Genomic DNA, 23,436 nt, shown 5'->3' with positions numbered 1-23,436 from the left:
CCATCTTTTCATACCCTTTTGTTATATTTGTACAGTATCTAATTTACTTGTTTTTTATCTGTTTTTGAATGATATTTTGTTTATACTAGCAAGACCGACTGTTTATAAACAGCAATAATAATGCTATTATAAACAATAACATTCATAGTGGTGGCGTGTGTCGGTCCATAGGTCAAAAATGACAAAGTGGTGTACGCAGTAACTATTAACATTACAGTGGCGTCCATTTGGGGAGGGGGACCTCTAGTTTTTCTCTCCCCGCCCCCTCCACACGTACACACACAGATTAAAAGGAAACTTTTGGGTATTTTCATCGAAAAAATGCCGTTTTTTGTATCTTATTTTAACAAAATGACAGAAAAGACACATATCTCCTCCTTGTAGATACATAAAAATTTGTTTTGTCCCCCCCCCCTCCACCACCAAATTTTCCTGAATTCATGTAACTGGAATGTTGGAGAGTTGACTTGACTGCTAATATAAACCTGTCACATATTTAATATGAATTTTTCTTGTGTTCTTCTTCTTCTAAATTTGTATTTCCCTGGCTAACGGATAGTTTTTTTTTCTGAAAATCTCTATTGTCAGTTTTTATCTTTTATTCTATAGGTATAATTATGTGTGGAATTATATTTATAATTCAGCTTATATCACTTTTCTTGTCTTCTCCTCGAAATATTATTCACTTTCTAACTATTTTGCAAAAAAAAGTATTAAACTCAACTTGAGAACTTTTAAAGACTAGGAAGTAGTGTCACCCTATAGTAGTGATTCAAACCTTGGATAAGCCTTTGGTATAAAAAGTCACCCTATGCTAGCCCGAAAGTTGCTAATTAAGCAGGACAAAATTAGACAGGAAGTTCTTTTAATGAAAATTGTGCTTTCAATTGGTTTTATTCCCATAACATGTAAATAAATAGTAAGTTTACTCAACCGATTTTTATCTTTTTAATTGCACGAAAGTTTTTGGAAAATATTTAATAAAACGTAAGAGGTCCGTTACTCGCTTCTTGAAATAACTTGGGCTGGGTATTGCCAAAAGAGTAGTGTGGGGAGTAGGTCGAGCGGAAAATTGGCAGTTCTTCTGCTATCTGCAGTTGGCAATTGGCAGTTGCTGCTACCGAAAACGGTGCTGTTGTTAAAAATTATTTATTTTCAGGCTCAACAAGGAACAGATAGCCCTTCAAGAATCAAATAAAGAATTCGAGGCTCTTAAGGCCACAACTGCTGCGGAGCAAGAGCTGAGAACAAAACGCGAACAGGAATTAGCATTACTGAAGAAGAGCCTTGAGGAAGAATCTGGTCATCACGAGAGCCAGTTAATGGAAATGAGGCAAAAACATAGTCAAGAACTGGCAGTTTTGCAAGAACAGATGGACAACGCCAAGAAAATAATGGAAGCGTTGGAAAAAGCTAAGGCAACTTTGGCGGCTGAAAATGCAGATATGGCTAATGAGATCAAGTCAATTGCAACATCCAAAGCTGAGACTGATAGAAAAAGTCAACACCTCGAGTCACAGGTAAAACTTTCCTTTTAAGTCATGTATATATGTCGTGAAGAGTATGTGTGTCTCTCTCCCGTGTCTATTGTCTGTGTACCTTTGGGTGCATTTACAACTGGCGAGGGGGTATATTAGTTCAAAAGATCTTTATCCAGGGTCGCCCAGTGCTTGGAGACAAACTACAGCCATCCTGTAAACCTTGATTATATATCTGTCATGGGATAAAATAAGGGACCTTAGTTGAGCACAATCGTATGAAATGCTATTTTTAAATGGACATTACATTTTCGATTAGAATTCAATACCCATTTTATTACAGTTGGCTTAAATTTCGTTGGAATCCTTTCTCCTTCTGACTTTTTATTCCGTTGAGTTTTTCCAAATGACTTCACTTTTATTAAACAGGTGACTGTATTTTAAGCTTGTGTTTTTTTTCTTATTTATTCGTGTTAGTAACAAAATTTTCGGAGCGCCTGCATACGGTGGGGATTAGTATTCAGGAATGGGAAAATTGTTAAAGAACTTGGGTCAAAAATGTTAAAAGAATGAAATATAAATATATTGAAATTTTCGACAGAAAATAATAAAGCTGTCAAAACGGAATATAGTCTTTTTATGGACTTTATCCAAGCAGATCAGTGATACTGTCGTAAAAGTCTGCGAAATTCGATCAGAAAGCCTAGGAATATCTCTCATCCAGTCCAAAACCTATAAACTGGATCTGTTAATCGGCTTAAATAAGAAATCCTACCACAAAAAGTTTTATCCTTAAAAAAAAAAAAAAACCGTAAACAAAAGAAAACACGTTTCTGTAGTTTGCTAGTTTCTGCTATATTGCTGATTGACTCTCTCATGTCTTTTGTTTATTTGCTAAACCGAAAAAGATAATTTTCTTTGAACTTTACGTTCAACAAAAACAATATCTTTACCAAATAGTACAGTTGTCAACACTGTTTTCATTGTATGTGTAAACTAAAATTAGTAATGAAATAGCACAAACTTTTTAGACCGATTGACAAGCCACTATTTTGAAAAAAGAAAACACAAATCATATGATTGAACACAAGGGTTATACTTACAGCAACCGATGTCGTGTGTACGCTTATGCTACCTCAAATAGTACCTAGTATCGAGCATTTTGAAACTGATTGCTATAAAAGTTAGTTGAACATTACTGGCTCTAGAGTGGCGGAATAACCTTTTGTATGCTGATGGTAAAAGGAATCTGCCGAATCGGTTAGTTTATCCCGAAAGTGATGAATCAATTTGATTTAACTTATGTTGCGTTAATTTCTGTTCAAAGGTGGCTTTGTGCTTGGAACTTGTGTTAATATGTCATGAAAGCCTTTGAGGATTGATGCTGAACCCTTGTTGAAAATTGCCTAAGGATTCCATCTTGTTAGTGGCTGCTTGTGTTTTTCAATATCAGTTTCATTTTAGGTTATTGAGCTGGAGAAGACGCAGCGTAATTTTGACAAAATCCTGGCAGAAGAAAAGGCAATATCAGAACGATTTGCGTCAGAACGAGATGCAGCTGAAAGAGATGCAAGAGAAAAGGAGACGAAATTGGAAGAATATATTGTGAAAGTAGAGGAGCTACAGAGGTCAAGAAGAGTTCTTCAAACTGAGCTTATAAGAAGAATATTACATAATATTCATTGAACACAAGGGTTATTTTATATAAGAATATTAAAAGTATATAAGAATATTAAGAATATTTTCAAAGCTAAGTATTGAGGTAAATCAAAAGACACTGTGCGTGGCCAAGTCATTAAAATAGCCTATATGAAACATATTAGTAACGCCTTGGATGATCAAGTTAGATCTTTTAAAGAGTATTATAATTAAATTATAATAAAAAAAACTACAAATAAATGCAAATCAACACAAACAAACAATTGAATAAGTAATGCTGACCATGGGTGAGACACTATCAACATAGAAGAACAAAAATCATGAAGCCTTTTATCAATAATAGATGTAGGAGAAACTAGGCGGAATTTGCTCATTAAGTAACTATTTCTAGTCCAAGGAGGGTAACTGAGAAGGAATTTAGCATAATGAAAATATACTCTACGAACAGATAGTTTCTGAGGTTCACTAAAAAACTGCCAAACCGGACAAAGAGAAAGGAGATGAGGTACAACTAGGCTATTATAAATTTTCGCAAGATTTAATTTATCAATGTGTTTAATATTAGATACAATTGAAGCATAAGCAATTCTCAGTTTTTTCTTCAAATTTTCAAGGAATAATTTCACAGTTTCTTTCATATTTTTTCCAATAGGCATTCCAAGGTAAAGTAATTTTTGAGAAAGGGGGACTTGAACATTAGCTAAAGATAAGAAAATAGGGCCATTTGTCTCTTTAAAATTGAAAGCTACAACAGCAATTTTTTCAACATTAAAAGAAAGCCCAATATTTTTATATTAATTGTAAAGCTGATTAAACGCATTTTCACATCCACTAAAAGTACGGCTTAGATTCAAAACGTCATCTGCAAAAGTTATTAAAGACAAGTTAAATCCACGGTGAATACAACTAAAATTAACAGAATTTTGGGCATCTAAAACAGAGTTATTAAATAAAAAAGGTGAGGTAAGGTCACCTTATCGGACTCCTTTCAAAATATCAAAAAGGGAAGATCCCCCCTTTAACTTCGCCTTAAGGTGATGGTACATATACAAAAGGCACTTTACTATAAAAAATTTACGCCTCTTGTATACATTTAAAAAAATGTCAAACTTTAGCGTAAGGAGCTGGGGATTCAGGATAGGCCAATCTAATTAAATGAAAGCCTATCTGGAATATTTTCTTTGATCAGGGAGAGGCTGAAAAACGATTCATTTGCCAGAAAAGCATCATATGATTCGCCAAAATCAAAAACTGTGTACTTTTCAGGTATTCTGAGTCTTCTAAGGGGGTGGGGATTTCAATTATTTAAACTATCTAATAATAAAAGACCCCTTTAGTATTGACCTCTAGATCTTCATTTGCAGGTAACATTTACATGTCTAGTTGTATTCAAGCAATACCAATTTCACGAAAATCGCCATTTCCGTACTATTTTGTAGCTACATTGAAAAAGAAGCATTTGCTATGTTTAGCTATAATTGCTGCTTCTATCTAACGCAATCGATCGCCTATTTCAGAAAAAAGAGTTGCTCCCTTAGTTTGGATTAAGACTTAGCATTTAGGCTAAGGATAAAGCATGACATTTAAACCTCCTCTGTACGAACGCAGTATATTGTAGTAACAACGCAGTAATAGCGTGATATGAAATCGTAAAATAAAATAATAAATTGACTAAAATTACGTCACATCTGTGTGGGTAATTTGATTTTTTCTTGGTAATTTAGCTATTGATGTCCTAAGCTCTCCCCCCCCCCCCCAATTTTTTAACTTTCCTTTCTTTGTATAATTTTACTTTATTGCTCTTAGACCTTTTTACCCCGTTCGAGGTACTTTTGGCCAATTTTAATGTCATCCTTCGAGATTAGCTTTTTTCCAAATCTACTTTATTCTTTTTTCCTCGTCTAATCCACACCAAAATAAAAAAAATGTCATTTATCTAACTATTAATTTCACCACATACGCTCAATTCGAATATTCATTATATGCGAAAGTTATTTTTCAAAAAATATTTAGCTAAAAGTATTATTTCTCGATTCCTGGTCGTTTTGGCTGGATGGCATGGCGGAGTATTATATCACCATGGCTTTTTCAACAAGCACCAGTTGAAGAAGTTAGTGAAAAGAAGCAGAGGAAGCTAGAAAGAAAAATGATGCGGAGATGAAGTTGTTTTTCGATCTTTTTGGATTATTGAGGGTTTTTGTAAAGGACTTAGTGCGTATGAAAATTCTTCATTGCTAATTTTAAGGGAAAAAGTATTTTGATTGTTTTTTTTTAAATTAAATAGTAAAGTGATCCGGGGTCTTTCCGTCCCAGAAAATTGACTGAGTAATGTCCGGTTGATGTTGTAATCACAGACCTGGAGGAAAAAAAAACTACAAAGGACTAGGCTATAGCGTCAAGTATGTATCTCAGCAGTACTTTTTTTAAAGTACTGTTTTGACTGTACTTTTTTGTAGCAGTATCTTTTTGAATTATTGAGGGTTTTGTAAAGGACTTTGTGCGTATGAAAATTCTTCATCACTAATTTTAAGGGAAAAAGTATTTTGATTGTTTTTTTTTAAATTAAATAGTAAAGTGATCCGGGGTCTTTCCGTCCCAGAAAATTGACTGAGTAATGTCCGGTTGATGTTGTAATCACAGACCTGGAGAAAAAACAACTACAAAGGACTAGACTATAGCGTCAAGTATGTATCTCAGCAGTACTTTTTTTAGTTGAGCACGGGAAAACTTTCAAGCATAAAACTTTTATCTCAGCAACTTAGGCCCAAGCCACAGCCGAGTCGCACTTGTTGATAAAGATGTAAGTATTTATGAATGATCTGAGGTTTTAACGATAGTTCTGTACTACAGAAGCAGAAATTTCAAATGGCGAAAATTTGTTTGGAAGATACATCATGATTATTTTCTCCAATTAATACTATTTCTTTGCTGAGTGGCCAGACGGGGCGAATTTGCGCCATTCCATTGCTTTTTGATACGGTTCCGCATTGAGTTTTTCAAATCGGTTTATTTTTTTTCGGGGAGGAGGGAGCTAAACCTTTCATTCAGGGCATTTAGCTAGAAACATGGAGCTTTCCGCGCATTTTCACTTTTATGGCAGCGATCCGTTTAACCAAACGTCTGGCAACACCGTTTCTTTGTTTGTTTGCTTTTCCAGATTTATTTCATAGGTATATAGAAACACTGATGTTTCGAGTTTTTGTAATAATAAAAAAAAATAAATAAATAAGTCTTAGATCTACACTAACTGGGTTAAATGAGTACATCCAATGTTCCGCTGTAGTAATTAAGTGGTATTGAATGAAACTATTAATCCAATTTAACAGTTAAATCCACTGCCCTTAAGGCCGCGCGAACGCCCAGAAATTATACTCTGTTCAGTTCTTTTTCGATCGCGACAAATCGACAAACACTCAAGGTTATCAGATTTCACTGCCGTCAATAAAGTCAAGGGGTTTCTCACTGAAAATTACGATTATTGCATTGTCATTCTTCGTAATTTGGCAAGTAAATAGGAATATTTATTTGCAAAAGAACTATTATTCGACGAGAAAATTAGAGAAATTATTATTCGAAATTTTTTCGGGAGGAAGGGGGTTCAACTCTTACGAAAGAAATACCAGGAAAACACAGGAAAATTAAACATTTCGCTGAGGAAATTAAGCATTTTACAAAGTTAAGGTGGGTGAATCCCTCCCCTGCGTGTGTGCCTGTGGTCTGGTCATCATTATTTGCCAGGACGCAGTTTAAAATTGTGGAAATTACAAATAAAAAGTACATATTTTCGGGTTTTTACTTCATGCAGACCTATTTACAAAAATAAATTTAAATAATTGCTCGCAGCGAAGTGACCAATTTATTTCATTTTATCAAACAGTTTGTGGTAACGAACTGTAGTAAGGAGCGACCCGGCTCAATAGTAACCAAAACTCTAAAAAACGAATTTTTGATACCAATAGCTACATGAACAAAATCGCATTTTAATGCTGACTTTAAATATAAATGTTTTACCTAACTAAAATTACGAGTCTAAGAAAAATTGCGTTATTTTAGAAAATAGCCCCAGGGGTAAGGATTGTAACTTATGTAAGTTGTTTATTATTAGAATATATGGTTTTTGCGGAAGTGGTGGTCGTAATAACTTTGGGGGGCGGCTCATTTGATCGGAAATTGAAACTTCTATTTTGTTTTAAGAGTCAAAAGTGATCAATGAGTAACTAGCCCACGCCCCACTTTTGCAAAGCGCATCAAGTAAAATTTTAAGATTACCATTTTGTTCAAAAAAGTTCAAAGGCTAAATGACTATGCTTCCAGGGTTGAACCCCCCGTCCCTAGCCCAGAGGAAATGGCTCTGAATTACGGAACTTGCTTATTGTTACTTTGACACTTCGTTTACTTCAAAACTTGGATCTAGTGATTTACCTGGCAACTTCGATTTACGGTGCAAGGGCTGTAAGTTCTGCAAGTTGCTTATTGTTACTTTGACACTTCGTTTACTTCAAAACTTGGATCTAGTGATTTACCTGGCAACTTCGATTTACGGTGCAAGGGCTGTAAGTTCTGCAAGTTGCTTATTGTTATTTTGATACATTTTTTACTCTGATGCTTTCTTTACTTTGTTATTTTTTTACTTTGGTATTGTTACTTGGATACTAGTGTTGATACTTTCACGAACATTTGGTGTTGAAAAAAAGTTTTATTTTGAAATAAGGAATTTCTATAAACTTGAAACTTCTTGTTAAAATATTAATTTTGGAAAATTTAAAGTTATAATTAATCTTTAAAGTTAAGATTCGGTTCTTTAAAGTTAAGTTCTTTAAAGATTCGGAAAATTTTGTGTTTTGAAATGGGCGACCTCCTTTCCGTATGCTCTTCATTAAAGACACTTATGTACCAACTGAACTATCAACTGAAATAGAAGAGAAGTAGAATTTATCTATTAACTATAATGGCTTTAAGCAAAAATTAACAATTCAAAAAAATAAATTAAATAATACAAAGAGCTATAAAAAAAAAAAAAAAAATCAAATGCAGCAGCTACTATTTCCAGGTCAAAACAATAAAATATTTCCTTAATTATCACAATAAACAAACACCATTGAGCTTGTACAGAGACTTTGGTACTTTTATGACAATAAAATGAATAATTAAATAAAATGAATAATCATAAAATAAAACAATAAAATAATAAAATGAATAATAAAATAAAATGAATAATCATAATTATGACAGTACCGCCAGTGAAATAAAACAGCCAACAAAAGTAAAAAAAGACAATTTTTGTTGCACTAAGAATTAATTTTCGTAATATCTATTACCACAGTGTTTTTTCAAGGCCAAATTTACTATTGCCAATTTATCATAGCATTCTCAAACCTTTCCTGAAAACTCAAGGGTGGGAAAACTGAATTAATTTTTGTGAAGCTAAGTACGACTGTATTTATTCCAAACGACAGTATTTTTAGGCCAGAATTTGACCGGGAATGTTTCTAGATCAGCACTCATTTCGAGTATGTCACATTGACATATTTCACCTTGAGAGTTCGACTTAGTAACACCGAATCCTTTTTATACTGCAATAATTGAAAAACTGGCCTTAAAGTTTGAAGAGGTCCTCAGGACTTCCCCAAGATACCGGGATCTAAGTCCTGAGCATAGAATGTTCAGAGTAGTACATACCCTTAAAACTATGTTAAGAAGATAAATCATTATTTGTATACTTACTCTTGATGTGACCTACTAAATTTTCTGCTTCGAGTACCACTTCCAGATTTTTCTTTTTAGAATTTCCTTAACTTTTTATTAGATAAATTTGATTTTATTAGGTTCATTAGGTAAATTTAATATTATTATACCCAAATAACTCTACCTTTTCGTTTGGCATAGCCATCATGTCCTTCAAGCACCTACACTTTTGAATCGCAGGAACATAACGAAGACTGAGATGGCTGGGCCATCCCTTCAGAAAATTTTTTTATTTTTCAAGTATTTGGTGTATACATCATTGACGCTTCCGAGAAAGTTTTTTTTCACACAAATAGTAAGTTAGGTTGGTTTTGCTAAGTTTATAACTAATAAAAAAATAAGTTGATTTTGTGAAGTCAAAAGGCAATTTATGTTTGGGAAATCGTGAAAATCATAGTTGTCTCCAAAAAAGACTAAAGACAATAAGTTCTCTCAAGCAAGACGATCAATCCAAATTGCCGTCAATTCCGGGCCACATGCTTGATTGGAAGCAAAATTCTCTAAAGTATCCCAAGAAAATTCGTAATAAAAACTTTTAATTTCTGTCTAAAAACAAAGCCAAAATTATTCATATTTTTTTTCTGTCAAATTTGATCCAAAACAGAAGCGAACCAAATATTCACCCATATGACCACCCTTTCAATGTGAAGTACGCCGGGGAAAATATACATAGAAGCCCTATCACTCACTTGATTCTAGCAAATTTCTAACAGAAGTAACATTCGTTAATGTTTGCAAAAGGATGTTTTCGTCGTCTAATGTCATAAACAATTTGGAGGGAATAGAGGATGTTTGAGTGAAAAAAAATAAGAAGAGGTTCTTATGGGAAGAGGAGATAAAAAAACAACATTTATTCAATTAATTTCATTAATTAATCTTTATTTAACTAATTTGTCAATTATTTAATAGTCTTTATATTAAATAATTCTATGTAATTTATTTTATTGGTTGGTTTTGCTAAGTTTATAACTAATAAAAAAATCATGTGATTTTGTGAAGTTGAAAGAAAATTTATGTTTGGGAAAGGGGACCAAATCGTAAAAATCATAGTGGTCTCCAAGAAAGACTAAAGACAATAAGTTCTCTCAAGCAAGACGATCAAGCCAAATTGCCGTCAATTCCGGGGCACATGCTTGATTGGAAGCAACATTCTCTAAAGTCTTCCTAGAAAATTCGTAATAAAAACTTTTAATTTCTATTTAAAAACAAAGCCAAAATTCTTCATGCTTTATTTTCAAATCTGATCCAAAACAGAAGCGAACCAAATATTCACCCATATGAGCACCATTTTTTCGTCAAACGACGAGTCTTTTTGTCCAACTGTCAGGCGACAAAAATCCGATTCCTGTTAGAGCTACAACTTTATTTCAAGACACAGACGCATACAGAAAGAAAGATTAAGTAAATGAATATCCCTTAGATACATTTAATAAAAATTGATTACATAGATAAAACTATTTAATAAAAAGACTTAAATAATTAACAAATTATTTAAATAAATATAAATTAATTACATAAATGCATAATTTTCTTATCTCCTCTTTCCATAAGAATCTCTTCTTATTTTTTTTTCACTCAAACATCCGCCATTCCCTCCAAAATTGTTTATGACATTACACGACGAAAATATCATTTTGCAAACATTAACGAATGTTACTTCTGTAACATTTCACCACTTTAAGAGTTGAAGGTGATTGGAATAAAGAAAAATGAAGTTTTCCACACACAAAAACAAACTATATTTTGGTGTCAGTTACCCAATATATATGATGTAATTACGTGTATAATGTAATTACGTGTATAATTGAGATTCTGGCTTATGGCTGTGTGTCCGAAGATCCAGGCCCGTTGCAACAGACTGCATATTATATAGCATATACACCGTTTCTGGAGAATAGCTAGCACCGTAAAATGGTGTTTAAAATGGCGTAATCACTGGAGTTTTTGGTAAATCATGTTGATTCTGGACTTCAAATAGCCGTTGACTTAACAGCATACGATAGCGAAGATAGTTTTAAATTATTTACATTTTCTTTTCTTCTCCTTTTTGCTTTTCTCTCAGTGAGTAAGTGATTGTAAAATTGAGAATGTGGAGAATGGTTAAATTTGAAGTGAAGGTATCTATTATTATGCGTAGGTTTTCTGTAAACCGTAAAATCAATGATATCAGCAATATCATAGGTAGCACCACTCTATAATAGCAAGAAATATAATTATTTGAAACTTTCAAAGGAGCTATTTCGATCACAGATAAAAAGTTTTAGTGTCCTTTTAATAATAAAAAGAGATCGGAGGGCAGGCAGCCCTTCTTCCAAGCCTGTTCTTTTTTCAAACTCATCCAATCAAAATTTTGAGACAGCCATTTTGTTCAGCACGGTAGAAAAATTCAGCAGCTTCATTTATGGGGATATTGGGTAAGTCAGCCATCCCACAATTATGTAGTTGACCCATTCTAGTTGAAAACTAAATGTTGTTTTAAAGCTAAACAAAAAGGCTCTGTGTGTATGGTTGCCAATAAGAAACTTCACCCATATATCGATAACAACTGAGGCTATTATTTTGAAACTTTCGGTGCTACTACTATTACTCTTTCTGCTTTTACAATTTAAATAAATCAAAAGAGTGCAAGTGTTCAGAAAGAATTTTTTGGAATTGACATTAAATTTTATTTTCACGTCAACTTGAGGAGGTATAAACTTAGATTAAACAATGCTATTTGTGTCAGTAATAAAAATTGTCGAAAATGTTTCTCCAACATAGAAATGGTAAGCTAAACTGTGGATTTTTACAGAAAAAATCGAAAAGATATATTTTTTTTCATGAAAAACATTATGTCCATAAAAACAAGCAGAAATTAAATTAAAAAGACCCATCTCGTCTTCTTAAAGAGGTAAACGGTAGCTACTGCTACCATTAATTTTATGGCTGCTGTTACTAATACTACTAATGCAACGGTGCTACTGCTCCTTCTACTACCATTACTACTATGATATTGGTATAATCAGTGCAAGTAGAGTGACGTCATTTTCTGCTGAAACGGCCACAAAAGTGGAACTATGGTAACACACTGTAGGGTCCTCAGCCCCCAAAATGCATCTTATCAAAGTTTTGAAGTAGCCATTTTGTTCAAAATAGTCCAAGATTCAAATTACTATAACTTAGGGGGCTGAGGAATCCTCCATAGCCCCAGGGGTAAGGATTGTAACCCCCTCGCCAGAATACTACTAAACCATAACATATACATATTTACGTACAATTAAAAGCAAGGTATATACCAGAAACGGTACAATTTAATTATTCATGTGCGGAGAGCCAAAATCAAAATATCCATCATATACGGAATAATTTCATTTTGTTTTAAGGTTTAATGTCGCTCCTTACTTTCAGTTAAAAAAAATTGCTTTTATTATTTAATTTCTGAACGTTTTTTAATTAATGCAGGTTTTGATTTTAGATCATCGTACATAAATAATTAAAACTAAATTTGTATATTAACTTTACTTTTTTGGCTTACTCACTTTCTCACTTAATTCAATTGTATGGTTCTTATATTTATGTTTCTAGTTGCTTTAGAAGATTACTAACAGTATTTTTTAAATGCTATTGAGCATAGGATTAATTAAACGGATAAAAAAGGAAGTTAGGTCCAAAAATGTGAATACAAGGCAAAACCTGGGTACACATATATTTTTTTTTTGACAAAGAAATGATTTTTTTTTCTGTATATAGGGATCAGAAAGCAGACACTAATTAAAAGCAAAATCTAGGTTTTGGAATTTAAAATACAAAGAAGTATGCTTACGTTACAAGACTTAGTCTTATATTTTTATGCATTTTTCATATTTTCAAAGTGTTTTTCAATAGGTATTTCAAGATGCGATTACGTGATATGATTTGGTAAATATTACCATGTCTCATAATGTAGCAATTTGATCTGCCTTCAATATGATACCATCGACAACCGCTAGTTCTTCTCTGAAATTCCAGTCTAGAATAATGGATCTTGGACACGACTTCATGACAGCAGGCCGCCTGTGACATTAAAGAGCCACATTAAACCACACTAAACCGGCAGGTTAATGATTTTTTTGCAAGATATTCTTCAAATTGTTGATAGATATGCCTAAACAAGGCGCGCTTCCTTTTTGTTATAAAGCCCTTGGTATCGTTTCCTTGATAGCATCGTTATATGATTTCCTTATTTTAGACCTTATCAGTATGTAAGATACCCAAGATTCTCCTTAGTTATCCGTGTTTGAAGACACTAAACGCATCAGCATCAGTGGCTTTGATGGTCCAAGTTCCAGTTCCGTGTAACAGCAATTTTAAAACAATAACCGAATAATAATATGACTCAGTACTTTTTATAATGATATTCGTACTGTAGCTAGATAGGTGAAATCAGTTGTAGCTTAGTCATAGAAAATAGTAGGGAGGGGGGACTGATTAGCTCCAGAAATCATTTAATTGTTTAAATTTTTACTTCCCCCCCCCCAACTTAAATATATTGATATCTGAAAATCGTAATTTCCACATATTTTTCTCTTGTTATTTCTTATAAATTATAAAGTCCTTAGGAAAGTATCACGCTTTCACCAATATTACCTGGTTGGAGAGTGAAATAATTGAGCAAAACTAATTAATTAAATTTGATAGAAGCAAATTTAAATTAGGGACGAATTTGACTTTTTGTCCCTAAAGTCGTATCTTTTAGTGTTTTTTAGAACTGAGATATTGCATAGCTCTTTTTTGGGATTAACCACTTCGAACATAAATGTACCAAGAACAGAAAATGAATATGCTAAATTCTTGAGTTTATGTTAGAATAATCGAGAATGGCACAGCCAGATTTTTCAAGATTATGTCTGGTGTCCGGTGTTACATAAAATTTTGAGGGGTGGAGGGTTCAAACCCCTTGACCCATCCCCAATGTCTCTAACTCCAAAATGAATCCAATTTTTATCTCAGACTTTGGTAAAAACCTTATATCGCTATAAGTCACTTGGTTAATATCAAGTGGCATAATAACGGGTGTAAGATCAAATGATTGTGGGACAATAAAAACCATAGCAAAATATATTAAATTGTGAATAATCCATGGAGAAATGTTTGCAAGAGAAGGGCGGAAGGTGAGTGCTTGATATATTGTGGAATGTTAGGGGGTTATTATTTTTTTTGTATACGTTGTTGAAATGTTATTTTGACAAAACAAAAAATCAAGTATAACAAAAAAAATCAAGTAAAACAAAAAGTCAGAAGACCATTCCAAATGGAGATGCAGCGCCATATGAAGCAGTTCTTTCAGCAAATAGCCAGGTTAGAAAAAAAAATATGAAAACGTAAACCTGAAAAAAATTCCTAATTTTCACAATCCATCAATTGTCTCAATGTCATGAGCCATACGCTGCCACAATATAAATATATAGATGAACTCGTGAGAAATCTAGCATCCTTAAAACCATCGAGGGATGAAATGTTTCAGTTCGACAGCATTGTAATAATATCCACTCTTTATTGAGAGTGGATATTGGTTACTAACAGAGAGGTTACAACTAGAGGTTACTAACTAGAAAGGTTACAACATTTATGAGTAAAATACTGACGTTACTGCGATTATACCCCCATAATTAAGATAGATGAATGAGCGACCAGAAAAGGGATGTTATCCTATAATAGCGAATGTTCTACAATAGAAAGGACAATCCAAAAAGCTATAAGGATATTTTTTTACTAATAAAAACGTTCGTTAAAAATTCCAAGTTCCAGTGCCCTTTACTAGTGCCCTAAATCAAACTATGAACTGTGCTATGAACCATAGCACAAACCTCATCGAGGTTTCTCAAGTGCCATAATAACGGGTGTAAGATCAAATGATTGTGGGACAATAAAAACTATAGCAAAATATATTAAATTGTGAATAATCCATGGAGAAATGTTTGCAAGAGAGGGGCGGAAGGTGTCTTTTTGTGTCCAAGAACATATACCTATGTTCAAAAACATATGGAACATTTGGAACATATAATAAGCCAGAAACATAGGGCACCTATGGCCAATAACATATGGAACGTATAATAAACATATGGAATATAAAATAAGCCAAAAACTTATGCAACCTAGGGCCAAAATTATATGGAACATATATAACATATCACTTGTGACATGTGACAGGAACGGCTAAGACTAAAAAATGCCATGTGAATCTGAAGAAGAATAGTGTGGGACCGCAAATTGATGATATGCGAGCGAGAACAAGAGAATTACACATGACGACTATGGCTGAGTGCATACTAGGTGGTTAATTCAGTCCTAGATTCCAAATTTAGTCTGAGAAATCAGAGAAGAATATCCAATACCGAAAGTTAGAGGTTAGAATATGTGGGGGGGGGGGAGGTAGGGGGTGCAGTTGGATGCATTTTTTAACTAATTTGTGTCATATCTTCTTCTATATAAACAGGAATTTCTGGTTGGTGACTAGAATTTAAACTCACCAGAAGAACTTGTCAAATATTTTATTTCCGAGTACATGCATAGGGCGGCCAACTTCCGTACTCGGAAACTTGTGTTCCTAACTAAACTATCTTTCTGCTAGTGATCACACTTTTTAATTTTAATTCTCACAATTTAATGTTAGTTTATTTATTTATACATGTTTTCTCTCTTGTTCTCGTATTGTGAACTTCGTTGAAGTAGGGATTCTAGGGCTGTTTTTAAAAAAGTTTTTAAATAACATTATTTAGTTTTAATTCTCAAAATTTAATGTAATTTTTTTCTTAGATTCAATTAATATTAGCAGCTTCAACCAGCTCCTAAATAATAATAATTAAAATAATTAATAATAACTAAATGATTTAAATAATAAATTTAAAATGATTAAAAAATAACTTTTTAATTAATTAATAAGCTGAAAATAATTTTGTTAATAAAAGAAAATTTTGTTAAAAATTGGCATGAACATTCTGTGGGGCACAGGGAAAGGGGGAGGGGAAGGGGGCTAATCAATATATAGCCCCAGGCACAAGAGAGGACAAACCGCCACTGAGTTTCAATAATGGGATCAAATGATTGTGGGACAATAAAAACCATAGCAAAATATATTAAATTGTGAATAATCCATGGAGAAATGTTTGCAAGAGAGTGGCGGAAGGTGAGTGCTTGATATATTGTGGAATGTTAGGGGGTTATTATTTTTTTTGTATACGTTGTTGAAATGTTAATTTATGTATTAAGTATACTATTTTGTTTGTTACCAAGGGCCTGTGGCTTTGTATTCTTTTAAAAAAGAATATGAAACAACTGTTTTATTTTTTCCTTTCCAACAGAATTCTGAATCTTGTATCTGTCCCTAATTGAATAGATAGAGCATGGTAATCCACAAGACATCTGCGCAACGTCATTATGAATGTAGAGCAAAGTATAGAGTAAATGTAGAGTAAATTGTAAAAGAGCAAATGTAGAGTAAACATATTCAATTGTGTCTAGACTCCCTTATATAACTGAGTCTAATTCTGGCAAAAAATTTGTTTTTACCAAATGTTCCAATTTCTTCCCAAATAGATTATTGAAATGTCTTTATTTCAACTATAAAAACAAATAGTCTCAAAACAGAAAAACAACCAGATGATACTGGTTCTAGATTCTTTACGCTTTCAATAACACATGTTCTGTCAGAATATTTAATACTGTGTCAAACTGAACATTGAAATCCTTTTTCGGATTTAAGTTCAGATTCGGATTTAGGTCCACAAAACAGAGTTGGGGGACCATGGCTGGTCCCCAACTCTTTATTGCACTTTCTGGCTGAAGGGCCAAGAAACAGATATCAATACAGCCAGTCGGTACTGTTAAGTCAAGTCCAGTATTCTTTACCCCTTTTTATTTTTTCAAATTCAATTTCAAGTTCTATTTCAATAAAAGATCAATAACATAAACAATATCCTAAAGGCGGTATAAATAGTATACTTAATACATAAATTAACATTTCAACAACGTATACAAACAAAAAATAATAACCCCCTAACATTCCACAATATATCAAGCACTCACCTTCCGCCCCTCTCTTGCAAACATTTCTCCAGCCTGTTTAAATATGTATATGTTACTCCGTATATACCGTTTCTGGTATACCTCCCAGGGTCTCCGACTGTGTACGTTTGGTTGTCCTCATCAGTGACTCTTAACTTTTCTTTTTTTTTTCTTTTTTTTTTATAGCCACATTCATTTGACTCATTGGAAAATGTCAGTTTTAGGATTACCATGATCGTTGCATTCAGCAAAATTTTCTCAGTTTTTCTCAGTTGCCGTCAAAATCCTCCAGAAAAGAGCTGCAGCTCGTAGATGAAGAATTATTACAGCTTGTAGCATAAGCGTTGTATAGCTGTGTAAGCAGAGTTCCCCAACTCTTTATTTTAGTAGGTTCTGGCGAGGGGGTGGGAGTCAGACATCTGAAGAGTATATTATTTCGCACAGTTTCTCCTCGAAGGCAGGTGTACCTCACATACCAATCTAGTATAGTGCGATTCTTGCTTCAAATAGAGACTTAACATTGGGGGATGTTTTGATTTTGGCTCTCCGCACATGAATAATTAAAACGAAAATTATATATTAATTTATTTGTATAGCTAAATGGCTTTCCAAATGCACTAAGCTTTCGATATTCACTACTGTAAGTATGTATACCTGAAAACTATACGATAGCGAAGAGCTTCAAAGGTAAAGGTAAAGGATACGGCATTCGACTTTACAGTCCGTACCGGCGGTGCTGATCTCCGTTTCTTGGCCCTTCAGCCAGGAAGTGCAATGGGGGGTTGGGGGCCAGCCAACCTGTGCTTTCGCACACCCTTCCTATAAAATAAGGATAAAATAAGGGACCTTAGTTGAGCACAATCGTATGAAATGCTATTTTCAAATGGACATTACATTTTCGATTAGAATTCGATACCCATTTTATTACAGTTCGCTTAAATTTCGTTGGAATCCTTTCTTCTTCTGACTTTTTATTCCGTTGAGTTTTTCCAAATGACTTCACTTTTATTAAACAGGTGACTGTATTTTAAGCTTGTGTTTTTTTTCTTATTTATTATATCAAAATTCTATATGTTAATTTCTGTATTTCTAGTAATTTTTTTTCCTATTAACATAATTATTTTCATTTTTTCAATTTTCCCTAGCTTTTCCCTACTTTTTATTTCTATTAGGCCTTATCATTGTATTAATTCTACAATTTTGAGTTAGAACAGGCATAGATGTTAATTTTGGTGGAGTCGTGTGGATTTGTATGAATGTGTAGAAAGCCGACCTGGTTCATAGTTAGTCTGATATTAACTCTGCCTAATCTAGGATCTCCACACCCTTTTACAATGCTAGAAGGATGTACATATACCTATATTTTACTGTAAAGCAACCTGAAAATGGAACTAATGATCGGTGGGTAAGCTCCAAAATTATCGTGTAAACTAGTACAAAAGATTTGTTGCTTTAGAATCGGGGAAAAAATTTTCGTGTTAGTATGTAGTTTAAGTCAATAAAAACTTGGTTTAATAATTTTATGTTTGATAATTGCAAATGCAGTGCTAGATGCGTTTGTTTTTTCTTTTTTTTTGTAGAGATTTGGACTGAGTTTGTCGTGTTAATACATATAAATTTTGGGCACCCTCCCTCCCTTACAGGGCCCTAAATTAATTCAATATATCTTCTTTAGGTGTCAGAGCTCACCAGTCGCCTTCAAGAATCTGAGGGTGCACGTTCAGAGGTTCAAGATAGACTGGTTCGCATGCAGACTGATATGGAGTCTTTAGTAGCCCAATCAAAACATTTGGCAGAGCTGAAAGATAAACATGAAACCAGTTTATCTGATCTTGAAGAGAGGTAAGTCTCAGTCTCGAGTTTTCTAACATATTCCCACCGCTCTGTTTTAAGCTTCTGATTTTTCCACCCACCTAGAATTTCAATCTGTTCTTCTAATCTCTTCCCAGTCCAATATGTGGACGTCTTGCCTTTGCATACTTCCTTGTAGGATTACATAAGAAAACTATTTTTTTTTAACTGAAAGTAAGGAGCGACATTAAAACTTAAAACGAACAGAAATTACTCCGTATATGAAATGGGTTGTCCCCTCCGCAATCCCTCGCTCTTTACGCTAAAGCTTCTAATTGTTTTAAAAAGCAGAATTGTGGCAAAGAGTCAAACTTGAACTTTTCATTTCCGTTAGAATGAGCCATTTTGCGATATTCTAGGACCACTTGGTTGATACGATTACCCCTGGCAAAAAAATAAAAATAAATAAATAAATAAACACGCACCCGTGATTTGTCTTCTGGCAAAAAATACGGAATTCCACATTTTTGGAGATAGGAGCTTGGAAATTTTGGTATAGGGTTCTCTGATACTCCGAATGCGATGGTGTGATTTTCGTTAAAATTCTCGGACTTTTAAGGTGTGTTTTCCTCTATTTTCTAAAATAAGGCAAATTTTTTCAGGCTCGTAACTTTTGATGACAAAGACTAAATTTAATGAAACTTATTATATTTAAAATATAATTTAAAATCAGCTGATATTTAAAATCAGTATGAAAATCTGATTCTTTTGATGTATATTTTAGCATCAAAATTCTGTTTTTTAGAGTTTCGTTTACTATTGAGCCGGGTCGCTCCTTACTGCAGTTCGTTACCACGAACTGTTTGATATTCAGTGGTGCTATTCTATTTTCATGGTCTTCGTTAGTCCCGAAATCGATTCATTCAGGGGAACAACGATCCTCAATCGTTGTACACATACTGAAGGTAATTGAACCGCATCACCCACAAGGTTTTACTGATTATAATTTAGGAAACCTGGAATCCACTTTTCGGTATTTTTTTTTTATGTTTTTTTTTTTTTGTATTAGGACAAGAATATATTTTCTTGGGGTATAGGAATCCCGTCTACTTTGACTGTTTTTGAACATTGATCTTTTTTCTTTTTTCTTTTTTCTTTTTCTTTATGTTTCCCTTGCTAACCTAGTGGATAGTTTTTTTTTCTGGAAATCTCAATTTTATTGTTCTTGAGGCATAAATATTGTATTTGATAAGTGAAAATGTCGAAAAGGATTTGATTTGTGAAAAGAAACCCCGGACACTTTCACATCCAAGAAACTTTCCTCTGAATTTCTTGGTTTTTCTCTTTTCTTCAATTATAGTTTCCTTTTTACTAAATTCGTTTTGTTAAGATGAACGAGTCCTTAGAGTTTGAAGTAAATTTCCAGTTTGACAACGCCCTCCTAATTCTTGTTTACCCATTATGCCCAATTCCCTTTGAAAGCCTTATAAGAAATTAATCACATCGGCCTCTCTCGCACCGGACTCTTTTTCTTTTTATTGTTTCTCAACCACCTTCTTGTATTTTTTTTTCCATTTATTCCATATTTTTTTTCCATAGTAAAGAATACAGGAAACTGATGAAACAAGGAACTCACGTACTTTGGCTTTAATAGAAATAAAATACCTCTTACGCCACTCTACTACCGTGTCGCTACTTGCGTCACTAACGCCAACTTTTCATTAGAACTAAAAGTCCTAAAACAAGTTTAAATTGCAGATTATTTTATTTTATTTAAATAAAGATCTAATTAAAGGTGGTAAGTTTCCTTATATCAAGCCTGAAATATTTGGAGATTAAGTTAAACTATTTCTATTGTATTGATTGTGAAATTGTTTGGACTAGTCTATATTAAGATATACCAAGTCAAAATATCGATAATTTTCTTCATGGGCTCTTTTGGCAATAATAGTTATTATTTCAAAAAAAAAACTGTAAAATTTATTTATAGATACAGGTAGCGTTAAGGCCAATCCTTCTCACTTGTTAATATCCTTCTATTGTATATTTTATGGCACTTGGTATTAAAATTTTAAAAAAGAATTTTATTTGCCAATGAAACAAATGATTTTTCTTCTTAAGTATGACTTATGGTTTAGGGGTAGAATTCTAGCATGTGGTGCGAGAGGTCTCAGGCTCGAATCCGGACCACCCCAATTTTTACATGAAGAAGATCCGAAACTAGATAAGTGATCAATATAGCGATCGCTGAAAGTTGGTAGGGGTATCAGAGACCCGACCAGATTAAAATAAAAATAGTCGCTTCCCCAATTCGACCATCTGGGGGGGGGGGGAGTGGAAGGACGGTTAATTAAGACAAATTAGAAAGAATGAGGCATTTTAAACTTAAGAACGGGTTATCGGATATTAATGACATTGTATATTTAGAACGACCTCGTATCTCAGAGCTCTTGTTTAAATATCCCGACCGGATCCAGTGACATTAAGGGGGGAGGAGTTGGAGGGGGAAACTGAAATCTTGGAAAACACGGCTCTTCCGACCCCGCCATAAGTACCATACGAGCTCTTGGCTCCTGCTGTTATTGTCACTACCCTTAATATTTTGCCGGTTGACATCAAATGGCTATTATTCACATGAATTTGTCAAATTTTGTCCATGAACTTTATTTTCTGGTTTTGCCATCTTTTCATACCCTTTTGTTATATTTGTACATTATCTAATTTACTTGTTTTTTATCTGTTTTTGAATGATATTTTGTTTATACTAGCAAGACCGACTGTTTATAAACAGCAATAATAATGCTATTATAAACAATAACATTCATAGTGGTGGCGTGTGTCGGTCCATAGGTCAAAAATGACAAAGTGGTGTACGCAGTAACTATTAACATTACAGTGGCGTCCATTTGGGGAGGGGGACCTCTAGTTTTTCTCTCCCCGCCCCCTCCACACGTACACACACAGATTAAAAGGAAACTTTTGGGGTATTTTCATCGAAAAAATGCCGTTTTTTGTATCTTATTTTAACAAAATGACAGAAAAGACACATATCTCCTCCTTGTAGATACATAAAAATTTGTTTTGTCCCCCCCCCCTCCACCACCAAATTTTCCTGAATTCATGTAACTGGAATGTTGGAGAGTTGACTTGACTGCTAATATAAACCTGTCACATATTTAATATGAATTTTTCTTGTGTTCTTCTTCTTCTAAATTTGTATTTCCCTGGCTAACGGATAGTTTTTTTTTCTGAAAATCTCTATTGTCAGTTTTTATCTTTTATTCTATAGGTATAATTATGTGTGGAATTATATTTATAATTCAGCTTATATCACTTTTTTTGTCTTCTCCTCGAAATATTATTCACTTTCTAACTATTTTGCAAAAAAAAGTATTAAACTCAACTTGAGAACTTTTAAAGACTAGGAAGTAGTGTCACCCTATAGTAGTGATTCAAATCTTGGATAAGCCTTTGGTATAAAAAGTCACCCTATGCTAGCCCGAAAGTTGCTAATTAAACAGGACAAAATTAGACAGGAAGTTCTTTTAATGAAAATTGTGCTTTCAATTGGTTTTATTCCCATAACATGTAAATAAATAGTAAGTTTACTCAACCGATTTTTATCTTTTTAATTGCACGAAAGTTTTTGGAAAATATTTAATAAAACGTAAGAGGTCCGTTACTCGCTTCTTGAAATAACTTGGGCTGGGTATTGCCAAAAGAGCAGTGTGGGGAGTAGGTCGAGCGGAAAATTGGCAGTTCTTCTGCTATCTGCAGTTGGCAATTGGCAGTTGCTGCTACCGAAAACGGTGCTGTTGTTAAAAATTATTTATTTTCAGGCTCAACAAGGAACACATAGCCCTTCAAGAATCAAGTAAAGAATTCGAGGCTCTTAAGGCCACAACTGCTGCGGAGCAAGAGCTGAGAACAAAACGCGAACAGGAATTAGCATTACTGAAGAAGAGCCTTGAGGAAGAATCTGGTCATCACGAGAGCCAGTTAATGGAAATGAGGCAAAAACATAGTCAAGAACTGGCAGTTTTGCAAGAACAGATGGACAACGCCAAGAAAATAATGGAAGCGTTGGAAAAAGCTAAGGCAACTTTGGCGGCTGAAAATGCAGATATGGCTAATGAGATCAAGTCAATTGCAACATCCAAAGCTGAGACTGATAGAAAAAGTCAACACCTCGAGTCACAGGTAAAACTTTCCTTTTAAGTCATGTATATATTTCGTGAAGAGTATGTGTGTCTCTCTCCCATGTCTATTGTCTGTGTACCTTTGGGTGTATTTACAACTGGCGAGGGGGTAGATTAGTTCAAAAGATCTTTATCCAGGGTCGCCCAGTGCTTGGAGACAAACTACAGCCATCCTGTAAACCTTGATTATATATCTGTACATGGGATAAAATAAGGTAAAAAAAAAGGTAAAGGTAAAGGATACGGCATTCGACTTTACAGTCCGTACCGGCGGTGCTGATCTCCGTTTCTTGGCCCTTCAGCCAGGAAGTGCAATGGGGGGTTGGGGGCCAGCCAACCTGTGCTTTCGCACACCCTTCCTATAAAATAAGGATAAAATAAGGGACCTTAGTTGAGCACAATCGTATGAAATGCTATTTTCAAATGGATATTACATTTTCGATTAGAATTCGATACCCATTTTATTACAGTTCGCTTAAATTTCGTTGGAATTCTTTCTTCTTCTGACTTTTTATTCCGTTGAGTTTTTCCAAATGACTTCA

At 33.9% G+C, this 23,436-nt stretch overlaps 1 protein-coding gene across 1 annotated transcript in view; it reads left to right on the top strand.

The window, feature by feature from the left end:
• The window catches only part of LOC136039406 (myosin-9-like), a gene marked incomplete at its 5' end in the record, with an annotated part of 52,607 nt that overhangs the window by 11,715 nt on the left and 17,456 nt on the right, over positions 1-23,436 (top strand). The window contains 3 exon segments of the mRNA XM_065723129.1: positions 1,160-1,520; positions 18,580-18,746; positions 22,535-22,895. Coding sequence (XP_065579201.1) covers positions 1,160-1,520; positions 18,580-18,746; positions 22,535-22,895 — 889 coding nt within the window.

The sequence above is a fragment of the Artemia franciscana genome, chromosome 19 (genome assembly GCF_032884065.1).
Source record: "Artemia franciscana chromosome 19, ASM3288406v1, whole genome shotgun sequence".
NCBI classification, from domain to species: Eukaryota; Metazoa; Arthropoda; class Branchiopoda; order Anostraca; family Artemiidae; genus Artemia; species Artemia franciscana.
The sequence above is the reverse complement of the archived record's forward strand: the minus strand, read 5'-3'. Positions and strand labels throughout refer to the sequence as shown.